The sequence below is a fragment of the Rissa tridactyla genome, chromosome 6, assembly GCF_028500815.1.
Source record: "Rissa tridactyla isolate bRisTri1 chromosome 6, bRisTri1.patW.cur.20221130, whole genome shotgun sequence".
NCBI classification, from domain to species: Eukaryota; Metazoa; Chordata; class Aves; order Charadriiformes; family Laridae; genus Rissa; species Rissa tridactyla.
In genome coordinates this window covers 9925203-9938257 of record NC_071471.1, presented here as the reverse complement: position 1 = coordinate 9938257, position 13055 = coordinate 9925203, and the positions used below count along the sequence as shown (strand labels likewise).

The 13055-nt window shown below is 49.4% G+C and overlaps 1 protein-coding gene across 8 annotated transcripts in view; it reads left to right on the top strand.

Moving 5' to 3' along the window:
- TIPARP (TCDD inducible poly(ADP-ribose) polymerase) overlaps positions 1 to 4281 on the top strand; it is a 40804-nt gene extending 36523 nt beyond the window's left edge. For all 8 annotated transcript variants that reach the window (XM_054205119.1, XM_054205118.1, XM_054205117.1 and 5 more), the window contains 2 exons: positions 2233 to 2508; positions 3544 to 4281. In XM_054205119.1, the coding sequence (XP_054061094.1) occupies positions 2233 to 2508; positions 3544 to 3991 (724 nt within the window). In that variant the 3' untranslated portion in view covers positions 3992 to 4281. The remainder of the gene's footprint in view (positions 1 to 2232; positions 2509 to 3543) is intronic.
- The last annotated feature ends 8774 nt before the right edge of the window (positions 4282 to 13055 follow it).

Below are 13055 nucleotides of genomic sequence, written 5' to 3'. Positions count from 1 at the left end.
AAACTATTAATAAACAGTGAGAAGAATTTTGAGTTGAGTCAAATCCATACAAATAAAGTGAGGTCCCTTTTTAGCTTTGAAGAGCAGGTGAAAGCCACATGAACACGTTTTTAAGGAGTATCTCTGCTCTGAAAAGTGTGAGTGCGGTTACACTTTACTGTCTCTCTGATCCGAATCAAATGTGTCAATGTAAAAATAGACCTTTTTTCCCCCCAATTTTTTTTTTTTCTAAACCTGAAAGACTCAACCTGCAATTAGGAAATCACATGAAATTATTTCTGGGTCACACAAAAAAATCCCACGTGGTTCTTTCAGGCTCATATATATCACTAGCATTAAGTATTCTGAAAAGCAGCCTTAATCGACATTTCGGTAGGTAAGACGTGAATAGCAGTAGAATTCTTATTTCTCGAGGTAATTATGTTGGCTCTGCAGAGAAATGCAGGCTAAGGAGCAGGGACAATGGGCAGCTGCTGTGTGACTGTGTTTTGGTGTGCCTCAAGAGCTGACCGGCCGGGCACAGATGTCACAGGTCCGCGGCCCTTCAGGCAGCGTCACGCGGGAACAAAAGAAGATTCATTCCTGAAGAGTCACTCGGGAGAAAATGGCTTTGCTTTTCGCAAAGCTTGGAGAGTTTGTTTGCTCCCCAGTAAACTTTCTTTTTATAAACCTAGTTTGCCTGTCGCTCGTCTGTGCGAAATCCAGCTACGTATGTGCAGGGAGGCAGGATTTGGCCTTGGATGTTGTCAAACCTCAGCTTGCCGGAGACGAATAGACAAAGGATTCACTTTCCCCATTTCCTCCTAGGCAGAACAGGTTTCCTCCTTGTGCTTTGGCAGTGACACATTATCAGAACACAAGTGACCTGAGAAATTTAATGAACTTTAATGTTCATTAAACTTCAATTTAATGAAATTTAATTTAAGGTCATTTGTGGGGTTTAGAGACAAGATTCACCTTGGGTCTTTCCAGCCAGATGTGGGTACCTCCGTCTTCTGAGTGCACCTTACCCGCGTGCATTCACTGTGGGAGGGTCCTGGAGTCAATAGCAGCTTTTCCTATAAAAATACTTGGGTAAAATACTCATCTGGTGAAATGTTGAGATAGTTCCCTATATTTTTGCAACTGAAAGGGAGCCTCACCAGCTTGCAGGAGCTGAAGAGCTGTGAAAACCAGAGCCCGAGCCTGCAAGCTTTACACGTTCCAAGTATTTTCCTTGACGTAAGAGGGAGACTCCAATAAGTAAGGATTATTCAGCTGGGTAAGGCTTGCTCGTTCAGATTATAATCAGGTGAACATAAGCCACAAATGCCACACTCACTATCTAAATTTAGCAGCTTCAAGAGTGTGAAAAATTCCGCAGAGGTGCAGGTATTTATTGAGAACTAAGTCTTGCCACACCAGAGTTGGTGTCCTTAACTGGATTTTACTGGTGTCTGTTCTTTTTTCTGGCATCCCTGCTGCTTTCCTGCCACGGCCGTTACAGACTTTCCTTCACCCCTTCCTGACTCCGTCCCTGGCAGCATTCCTAACAGGAGGGGCTGGGCTGTCGCATGGAAATAAGCAACTGCAAATGCAAATCTACATCTGGCCTGTGCAAATGGAAAGAAGAGAGCCTTCCTCAGCACGATGCTGGGTAGTACTGGAAACATAGCATCTCCTCTTCTACATAAGGCAGTGAAGTAACGGCGAGTTTTGCCTATAAAATGTTATTAGTTGGGGTTATTCCTTATTCATACTGTACAAGAAAGTATACGTTTCTACTCCTTGTATTGTATTCTAAGGAAATTAGGTCAAATGTTGCCACAGTATTAATGTTTTCTTATTCTGTATGTCCTATTTGCTATGTTAAATTCACTAATACTTTATAGCCAACGTACAAAATAATTGTATTTGGTAGCGTTCTGCCTGTCTGTAGTTTATAACCCCACCCCAGAATGTCAATAATGATGATGATGGCAGGCTTTTAAACACCACCAAGCAGTAAGATTTCCCTAGGTGGAGCAGCATCCCTGAAAGCCAAGCTTGTATTGGTTTCTGTGGACGGAGGAGTTATTAAAATAGCAGCAATAGCTGGCATGTTTGTTTTAAACAAGCATTAAAGATACGTAAATTGTGACAGAACTGAAGAGCAGCAATTGCTTAAGATATGTTGGCGATGAAATAAATGTGATTCAAAGCTTTTCTGTTTGTGAATGTTTAAGCACAACCTTTTTCTCCTTCCCCGTCTAGGACCTTAGGTGGCAACTCTCCAGTACCCTCCCCATCGGCCGAACCAGCTTCCTCACACGTCTTATCTCCCGCTGCTGTTACCTCTCCAAACTTCTATCCTGAAACCTGGATTAGTATGGATCCATCTCAGGACTTCATCCAAGTGCCTGTTCTGAAGGAAGATAAAAGCTATAGAACCATTTATAACCTGTTTCACAAGACTGTGCCAGAGACCAAATATAAAATTTTGAAAATTCTGAGAGTCCAGAATCAGTTTCTTTGGGAGAAATACAAAAGGTAAGATAATGCAAATGCCATTCTTTTACAATAGTGGAAAAATACCTTAAAATATGTAATTTGGGCTGCAAAATAGAAATTGATCATGAAGTAGAATAATAAAGTCCCGATTTTTCTGAAGAAAAGGAGCATCTTCAGTTGAACGACTTTATCTGAAAAATGCTGAAAAATATCTTACCCTGGAATTTCCCGTGTGAGTGGTTTAATATACCATCTACTGATAATTTCTGTAAAATATATCTTCACAGAAATGTCAAGATAAATCTAAAATATCTAGTTGAAAAATCTTTCGGTTCACTTTCAAGCCGAACTAGGAGGAATTGTTTTGATCAGATAATTTCCGTGTTGAAGATAGCCATCAGTGCCTTGGTTCCCCAGAACACGGTGACCCAGGGTCGTGCCGTGGTCTCGCAAAGACAACTCCTGTGTCAGTCGGTCCCATTCAAACCAAAGATGCTGCGTCTGAAAGTTACCATCCATTGACCGCTTCGTAACGGAGATGAAATTAGATTTGTGGATTCTCTCCCCCTTCTTGAGAAATGCAGAATCTCGGGAGAAGTTGAGGGATGGGCTGTGGGAGCAGAGACTGACTTAATGCTGGTCCAGAGCATCTTCACCCACCCTGTCCCAGTAATTTCTCTCCGGGGCCTCTTCTGAGGCTGTGGTGGGGTTTAATTTTTACACAGCCCTTGTTTTCACTCTGGGGAAGATTTCCTTCCGCATCCAAGGTGGAATGCAGGCAAAGATAAGCAGGCGCTTGTCCAGCTGCTTTGCCTTTGCTGCTGTGCAGGTGAGAGAGCTCTGCCTCCGGCAGTGTCAGCTCAGGACCTTTAAAACACACTTATTTCACGCAAAAGCTTTATTTGAAAGTGGAAAGCCCTCTCTGCTATCCGTACAGAAATGTTTTCATACCTTCTCTTACAGCTCTACTATTCCAGAGGATAATACTGATACTTTAAGAGCTGTAATGAAAACTGCTTTTCCCTTGCAGATCTGCAGTGAATACTCATCTTCACTTTCCGTTTTCTATTCCAGGAAAAAGGAATATATGTCAAAAAAAATGACCGGGCTTGACAGGATAATGAACGAAAGGCATTTGTTCCATGGCACCTCCCAGGACGTGGTGGATGGAATCTGCAAGCACAACTTCGACCCGCGCGTCTGCGGGAAGCATGCCACCATGTTTGGACAGGGCAGTTACTTTGCCAGAAAGGCAAGCTATTCCCATAATTTTTCCAAAAGGTCACCCAAAGGAGTTCATTACATGTTCCTGGCCAAAGTCCTGACAGGAAGGTACACGGTGGGCAACCACACCATGAGGAGACCTCCCCCGGTGAACCCCGGCAGCATTACCAGCGACCTCTATGACTCTTGTGTGGACAATTACTTTGAGCCTCAGATTTTTGTCATTTTTAATGATGATCAGAGCTACCCTTATTTTATTATCCAATATGAAGAAGTTAGCAACACTGTCTCCATTTGAAAACTTGTGCTGCTAAATTACTCATTTTAATAAAGTCTCTTACCTGGCATTGGTAGCAGTTTTTTGGGGGGGGGGGGGGAAATGTGGACGTTGCAGAACTGATTCAATTACCTGCTTGGAAGGAAGGAAATCTCAAAATATAGAAAAGAAGATCTGAAGTGACCAATTGTGCACTTGCTGTTTGATTATGTATGTGCAAATTGTAAATATTTTTCCATTGTTTATAGTTGAAAATCCGTGCCTTTTGTTATAAAACACTGTTTATTTATGTTAGTAAATATTCATGTTTAAAAATGTGCGTGTGTGTGTGTATAATTTCAGTTGCGTTCTGTGCGTATTAGAGCGGCTAGAGAAAATTGCTTATGCCCTGATCTCGAAATCTTGCGGATGGCCATCTCTAGATAACCAGAACCGGATAATTTTCATCCCAGGTATATTAAATAAGAGATTCTCCCAACCACTATTTTTTATTACTGTATTTGAGAAAGACTGGGGGAGATTACAAAACTAACATTCTGCTCATACTTTGGGTTATTAAACAGGGCAGCACAAATAAATACATCGTTTTCTAAAATCAGCCCTAAGTAAAATTAGGAGGAGGTTGGTCTGGCTCGCAGTCCATGAGGGTTTAAAGCTTCCCAGCAGCTGACGGGACATCCAGTTTACCGCTTTTTGCGGCCGTGGCGGGGACGGGAAGGCCACTGGGGCAGCACCCAGCTGCCAAGGGCCAGGTTTGTGCCATTGAACCCGTGCACAGTCGGGTACGTGCCACCAGTCCCCATCACTGCCGGACGTCCCCAGTTAAAGGTGGGGTGTAACTTTGGGATTTCTTGGAAAAGAAACCCCAAACAAAGCCTGGGTTCGATGAGGTTTGGTGTTTGACCAAGGGTGAAAAATCTGTGTTAATGTCACTTAGTGAAGCTGACGTTAAGTGAATTTAAAAATGATTGGTACATTAAAATAATTGTCAACACCCAATCCTTGTTTAATTGGGATATTTTTTGTGTTTTCCAGGCAGCTATGCTTGGCTTGGTGCTCTCCAGTACCTTCAGCAGCAATATGGCAAAAGTAACAGAAAACAGTGGCCGATGTTTGCAGCTGGCCCAAACCAGCCGGGGTAGATGGTAGAATATTGGATATAAGGAAAAAGGGTTGTCAACCAAAAGGGTTGTCAAGTGTTGGAATGGGCTGCCCAGGGGAGTTGTTTAGCCGTCATCCCAGGGGGTATTTATAAGAGGGGTAGATGTGGTGCTGAGGGACATGGTTTAGTGATAACTTAGCAGTGTGAGGTTAATGGTCGGACTTGATGATCTTAAAGGTCTCTTCCAACCAAAATGATTCTTTGATTCGATAGGCTGGTCGGTCATTCCCAGCTCCCGCGTGGCTTGGGATGCTGGGATCTTCCAAACAATGTGTGCTGGAACGCACCCTGGAGCAAGTTTGTGCATTTGTATCTTAAAGGGGGGAAGAGGGACAGTGCGTCGTGCAGAATTACAGAGCAGAAACGTGTACTGGGGTGACGTTACACGGAGAGACCTGGCAGTCCACAGGAGGGACCCCAGCAGTGACACCGTGGGCTCACGGCAAAGCTTGCCGGAGCTGGCGCCCACGGAGGTTCAGAGGGGCTCCCATCTGCTACAGCGCACACTTCAGTGGAACAGCTGAAACCATTGCACTAAGGTTTTTTATCTAACTACGCTTTAAGAAAATGAGTCTCTAAAGTGGGATCAGAGTAATTCCAGAACTATGATTTGAAATTCCGTAAAAGTTAAGTAAATAGAATCATAGAATGGTTTGGGTTGGAAGGGACCTTGAAGATCATCCAGTTTCACCCCCCTGCCCTGGGCAGGGACACCTCCCACCAGACCAGGTTGCTCAGAGCCCCGTCCAGCCTGGCCTTGAACACCTCCAGGGATGGGGCAGCCACAGCTTCTCTGGGCAACCTGGGCCAGGGGCTCACCACCCTCACAGTCAAGGATTCCTTCCTAATGTCTCATCTAAATCTCCCCTCTTTCAGTTTAAAACCATTCCCCCTCGTCCTATCACTCCCCTCCCTGATCCAGAGTCCCTCCCCAGCTCTCCTGTAGCCCCTTTAGGGACTGGAAGGGGCTCCAAGGTCTCCCTGGAGCCTTCTCTTCTCCAGGCTGAACAACCCCAACTCTCTCAGCCTGTCCTCACAGCAGAGGGGCTCCAGCCTCTGATCATCTTTGTAGCCTCCTCTGGACCCCCTCCAACAGGTCCACGTCCTTCTTGTGTTGGAGGCCCCAGAGCTGGAGGCAGCACTCCAGCTGAGGTCTCCCCAGAGTGGAGCAGAGGGGCAGAATCCCCCCCTCACCCTGCTGGCCACGCTGCTGGGGATGCAGCCCAGGATGCGGATGGGTTTCTGGGCTCCCAGCGCACATTGCCGGCTCATGTCCAGCTTTTTACCTGCCAGTACCCGCAAGTCCTTCTCAGCAGGGCTACAAATAATAATGACTTCCATTCCAAACCTTGGCATAGTTTGTGTTCTCAGCTCAGTCGGGTTTTCTCTGAAGCACCACGGCATGGCAGAGCCCATGCCACGTGCTCACCAGCCACTGGGCCACCCCAGGAGCCAACTCACCTACTGGCTGTCTCCTGAGCTAGTTCCACCAGCGTCATTAGGAGCTTGTCACAGGCACGCTCAGGTCCCTGCTAACCTTACCAGCATTGCAACAGGCTGGCTAGCATGACAAAATTTTAGTTATATGGCAGGTGACATCGTTTATAGCCCAGTGAGATTAATTTTATAATTGCTGACCACACGCAGCCCGAGTTAGATGTACCCGAGATGCCCTGTCCTCATTAGGATCTTCACAAAGTGTTACGTATCTCATTATAAAAGCTACACCTGTTTTATTAGCGTAGGTGTGGCTGAGGAGTGCTAGCCCGATGTTCGGGAAGCTCAGGTGGCCCCAGTGCCTCTGCCAGCCCAAGGAGCAGGTCTGGTGGGTCTCTGGGATGGGAAGGGAGCTTCTGACCCGGTGTTCCGTGGCTCAGCAGCAAACCTTCTTCAGCTGTGCGTGGAGCTGTGCTTTTGGGATAACCTGCTCGGTGTCTGCTTTCTCTCTGGGGCCTAATAAAAACACGTTTTGCCATGGGAGAGAATTATTTACTCCCACCAGTGCTCCTGCTTGTTTCTGTCCCCCTGGGTCGCTTCTCGTTGCCTGCACTAGATCAAACCAGCTGGTAGGTAAGAAGAGGGGGAAGATGGAAGCAGCTGGTTCCAGTTAACTCCCAATCTCTTCTGAGGCTCTTGGCAGCACAGGGAAGAGCTCAAATTTGAGGGGGTCTGGCTTGAAATGGTTGTGGTGGGATGGGAGCTACCAGCTGGGATGTACAACGTAGAGGAGCTGGTCCTGGCTATAGCTTGCATCTCCAAGAGGTGACTTCGGAAAGGTAAGGTGGTTTGTGGAGGAAGGGGTTGTGGCTGTTGATGAAGTAAAGCTCTCCACAGCTGAGGTTGTCTGCTTTTAAAAGCTGCTAAATCTTCTGGCTTGCCCTTCCCTTCTTCCTGCTGATAACCGGGCTTTCCTGTAGCAGCTTGGCAGCCCCGCTGCTGGGAGGCGGTGGTGTGCTCTTGTGCCAGTTTGGCCCAGCCATAGTGGAACTGGGGTGGAAACCCTCTCTAGTTGCTTGCACGCCCTGTAGACACCGGGCTGGGAGCGCTGCCCGCCGAGCCCCGCAGCACCAGCGCTGCCGGCCACGGCACGGGGGGTGCTTGGTGCCTGTCTCTGTCCCTGCTGGGAGCTTGGGGCAGCATCTTGAGGAGTGATTGGGGCCAGGAGCTGCCCCAGCAGCCCCGGCTGGTTGTCTGAGACCTTTACATTACACCTATGGCTGTGTTTTAGAAGTGCCTTTACACTGGGATGTGAAGTTACTTCAGAATGGAGACTTCAGATTTACTTAAAGACTTTGAATAAGGGTTGGCGTTCTCGCGGCTTTTGCGTTCAGTGGTTCCCCCCACCAAAGGCTTTGAGCCTCGGATAAGCAGGATCCGTTCGGGAGGTGGGACTGCTGAGGGGAGTGGGGGAACGCATCTGTCGGGGAGGGCGTGCTGGGGGCTACCGAGCCTCGGGCCGGGGATGGGAGGCTTTCCTTCCTTCTTAAGCCACCACTGGGAAAATGGGCTGTACTTTTTCCTTGGATGTCGTAATGGGGTTTTGGCCTTGTGAGACCTCCTCCTCGTCCTCCTCGCTGCTGGTTTGCTGCCAACCGTTTGCTCCCGCAGCCCTGTGCCCGCTGATGCTCCCGCAATGGTTTTCCTGAATTCTCACCTCTTTGGGCTTTCTTGTTGAAATGGCAGCGGGGATCGGCGATAACCAGCTCTGGTGACACGCTGGTGACAACCTCTTGAAAATATTTATGTTGTTTCCATGCCAACCTGTTCCAAGTGTATAAACCATCCCGCAAAGGCTTATCAAATCAGCAGCCGCTCAGCAGGCGTGGACTGGGGTGGTGCTGCCCGGGGGGCACAGCACCCGATGTCCCCTTTGTGCCCACATAACCCCGACCCTGTCATTTGTGTTGCTGCTGCCATTGGGAACCCGGCCGGTCACAGGCTTGTGCTGGTGAAAATTTGGCACGGCTGGTTTGCAGAGGTGCCGTGTCACCGCACGTTGCCACCTTGCCGTGCATCAGTAACCCTCTGGAGTCCATCTGTTGCTCTCCCAGGGCTAGTGGAGGATCACTCTTTGGCTTCCAACCTGCCCTGGGGCTGCCTGTGGGGCAGGACCTGGGCAGGAGCCACGGAGCTGTGTGGGCATCGGGGCAGAGCCCAGTGGGAACAAAGCATGCCCCTAATCACCCAGCAGGCTGTTAATTGCCTCCTACGTGCATCGTCTCAGCTCCTTCCATAGCACCAGTTGCTCAAGGGGCGTCTGAGCAGAATACACTGAGAAACCGGCTGTTGTATTAAATCCTGCTCCGGAGCTGCCCCAAGAGGAGCATCAGGAGAGAACGGGCCTGATCCCAGCCTCGCTAACAGCAATGCTCCCACTCGCTCAGGAGGGCTGCTGCAATTGTGTTTATCTCTATAAAAAAAAACCCTACATAAATATAACTGAAGCGAAACCCTCAGGCAGCCCTCGCAGCCGGTCTATTTAAATGCCTGTCACCAGAATTCCCACCCCTCCCACTTCCCCCTTGCTGGTTGTTATTGAACTCAGCGTTTGCCCGTATCCATGCACGAGGTTTCTGGGGCAGTATCCGTCCCCATCCGTGGATCCGCAGGGCTGTGCGGCGGCTGCCTGCGGGGTCTGGGGGTTTGCCACAGTATAAATAAATAACAGTGTTTTCTTGCCTTGTTTTTGGTGGCGTCACTCGTCGAGAATTCGAAGGCGAAACTAGTTGAAAATGAATATTTGTGATAAAGATCTCAGTGTGTCGTTATTGAAATTGTAGGTGATGACACATGCTTTGGGCAAAGCCGTGTCATTAGGAAAAGCCGATCAGCGCAACTCGTGGGTGGTGTGGGGGTGGCAGTGACAACTGCATGTGCCGAGAGGGACCTTCTGGGCTCTGCTTAGTGTTTCCAGCAGCACAGGCTGTACGATGGGCATCCCGGGGGGCTCCTCTAACTTACACCTGTACATGGGGACCCTGCCGGGGTCACGTTTCCAGCTCCTGGAGGCAGCAGTTTGAGCGCTGACTTGCCCAACAGTGAAAGATGGGGTCACATCTGCTTCAGTCACTGGTGGTGCCTGGGCACGGCAGGTGATGATGGAGGGCTTTGTCATGAAACAAACTGTGCTGGGCAGCAGGATGAAGGCGTCCTGGTGGCTGGGAGGAAGGAACAGTTCGAGCGTGTGCTGACTTGGGAGCTGGGCAGAAGGTCAGGAAGCTGTTCCTTAAGGAGACATTTAAGTGCCAGCTGCCCAAGAGGTCGCGTGAGGACAGCCAGAGCATTGTGATTCCCATCCGCTCTTCCTACGTGTGCGGGCACGCTGCCCACTGCCCAACTGCTCTCCTGACGCTGGCTTCAGCCTGGCCGGGCTGTAGAATGCCCTGGCAGAGACCGCAGCTGTGCGTCTGCTTTGGCCTCTGTATCTTGTACAAGTGATGTTCAGGGCTGCCAAGCTTCTACATCTCTTCAGAGAACAACAATCTTGGAGCAGGAGATGCCCCCTGTGCCCCTGCCCTTACAGCTGCTTGAGAACTGCTGTGCAGACCTTGCCTCTGGGTGTAGCAGCTGTTGGGACGGCTCCGCGGGAGGTGTTTGGGGAAGTGGCTTCAAGAAATGTGGAAGCAGTGGGTGATTGTAGTGGGTAGGTTCCTCTGGAGGTGTCCTTCAAGTGGGAAGGAACCTCAGGAGGTGTCTAGACCAACCTGCTGCTCAAAGCAGGGTCAGCTCTGAGGTCAGACCAGGTAGTTCAGGGCTTCACTGAGCTTGCTCTTGAAAACTCGCAAGGGTGGAGGCTGCACAGCTTCCTGGGCGACCTGCTCCACCACCCACAATGTCCTCCTTGTGGGGTAAAAAAATAAATCCCCTGATATCCAGGATTACACTGCCCCATGATTACATTCCCTGGCTTCTGGTGTCCATACGTTACAATCAGTTTATATAATTTCCAAACTTGGCACGTGGCGGCGGCGGGGGGGAGGGGTTTAGAAGTGGTGGTGGTGATGAGGGAGACCCTAAATCAATAGTGAGACACTTCTTGGCAGCAGGCTGCAAGAATCCATGCTGGATGGCTCTCCCAGGGACTCCCATAGGACTGCTGCAGCTCTCCGATAGATTGCTAAAGCCTTTCTTTTCTCAGCCCTGGAAAAAAACCTTTTTCTTTTCAACTTTGTGGAAAGGCAGGGCGAGACAAGGCCAGGAGAACACGTTGTTGTCAGTGTCACGGCAGGGTGGTCACCATCTGGTCCAGTGTTTCCTTCTGCTGGAGGGGAATTCAACGCTGCTGGCTCTGAGGGCTGAGACCTCACGCGATGGGCTACTTGAAAAACCGGGCTTTGACAAAGCATAACACACGATGAGTCTTTTTGCTTCCTGGTATCAAAACCCCCAGCAGCGCACACAACTTGGTGTTTGAGGTTTTTTTTTTTTATTTTAATGTGTAAATCTGAGATTCTCGCCGGGTTGTGGGAACTGGGTTATGGAAACAGGAAGCCCCTCTGGCTGCTGCTGAGGTTTCTCCATTACTGGCAGTCCACGGTGTCATTGCCACGCTGACATCAAGGCAACCAAAAACATCCTCTCCATTAATTTTTTTCTTTCTTCTCTTATGGCTACAAAGTCTGTTTTTTAGGAGGATATTTTCCCATAGACTGGACAACAAATGTCAGGTTGACCTAAGGATCGTTCTTTCCTCAGTTTCCTTCGGGCTCCCTTTTCTTCAGCTAGCCGGGTACAAGTTGTTTCAAGCGCAATTAGACTATTATAAATCATCTTCTGCCCTCCTCCCTCCCTGCCCCCCCAACCTTCCACCAGGAGCCCATTCTCATGCATTGATACACACTGGAGTTTGTTTTGTCTGTCAGACTTTGTGCAATCCTCATACCTCTGCAGCTGACCAGCACAAAAGTGGTTACCAAACCTCACCGAGAAGGAATCTGCAGTCTCTCTCCCAGCAGTGTTTTGAAGAGGAATCAATCACCCAACCAAACCGCTCAGGTGCCTGGGCCTGCAGCTGTTCTGGGATGGGCTCATGGTAGGATGTAGGTTCAGGTTAGTGGAGATGACCTACTGCTGTCCACGCGGACAGGGCATGGACCTGTTGGCCTGCTCTGAGACCAGGTCATGGATCAGCTCGGAGAGTTTTGGCTTTTTTGTTTTGGTTTGGTTTTTTTTGTCCATCACAGTCGACGGTGGGGAAGTCCCTGACCATTTTCACTTCTGTTATCCATGGTGCAGCATCCGTGCCTGGCTGTACCTCCATGCCGTGGTGGCTTCTTGAGGGACTCTCTGCTGGGTTCCCCCACTGCTGCCTGGGCAAGTGGGTGGGAAAGCAATTTTCCTCTGCCCAAGCAGACATGGGCTACCAAAGCAGGCTCAGCCCATGGCTCCTGCCAGCACGCCGTTAAATATGGGGCCTCTTCTGTAACTCCACCCTGATCCCAGATGAGAGGAGAGGGTTACAAGAGAGAAAACTGAACTTAAAATGTGCCCAGGACCTTCTGGATACCGGAGGAGAAGATGCTGTCTCTGATTACTTGCACACAAACACTCTCTTGGCCAATGCCTGGCTGAATATCCAAGGCCAGGCTGGATGGGGCTTGGAGCAACCTGGTCTAGTGGGAGGTGTCCCTGCCCAGGGCAGGGGGGTGGGAACGGGATGATGATCTTCAAGGTCCCTTCCAACTCTAACGATTCTATGATTATCTTAGTGGGTGAAAGTAAAAAGCTGCAGCCAACAGAGCTCACCAGGGAGCCAGTGTTCGTGGGGAGCAAAGCAAAGGAGGAGACGAATGAGTGAGAAGGAAAGGAGGAAGTCATTTAAGAAAAGTGAGAATTGGTTTCTTGGGAGGAGGAGGAGGAGGAAGGGAGGGTGAAAGGAGCAGGAACAGAAACGGGGCATCACAAGAAGCATTCAAGGGAATGCCCAGTGGGGGGAAAAACACAAATAGAAAGTGAGAAAGGGGAAACATAAGGAAATGGAAAGGAAGATGCCAATGGCAAGAAATCATCAACAGGCAGAAAAATAAGGGTGTGCAAACCCCGCAGAAATCCAGCCCTCGGGTGCGGTTACGAGTGCTCTGTCAGGAGTGGATGCTGCTGTGACACCAGGTGCTGCTTTACGTGTTCCCCTGTGCATTGAGGTCTTTCCCCTCCACCTGCCACTGGGGCGATGTGCTGGGGGGGTGGTGTGCGGGGGTCTCATGGGCCCGGGCTGCCCTTGATGGTCTTGCAAGGATGTCAGCGCTGCAAAGGGGCGGACGGTTGTCTTGTTCTTCTGGCATGTTCTAGCAAGTGTTTAATCGCTCTGTTGGGTGTTTTGCATTCAGAACCTGCTATGTGTCCCCTCCCAGAGGGTCTGGCCACTGGTAGGACCTGCTGCCCTGCGGCTCTTCTGGTGACCAGGGAGCAATGGGCAGGAGTGTG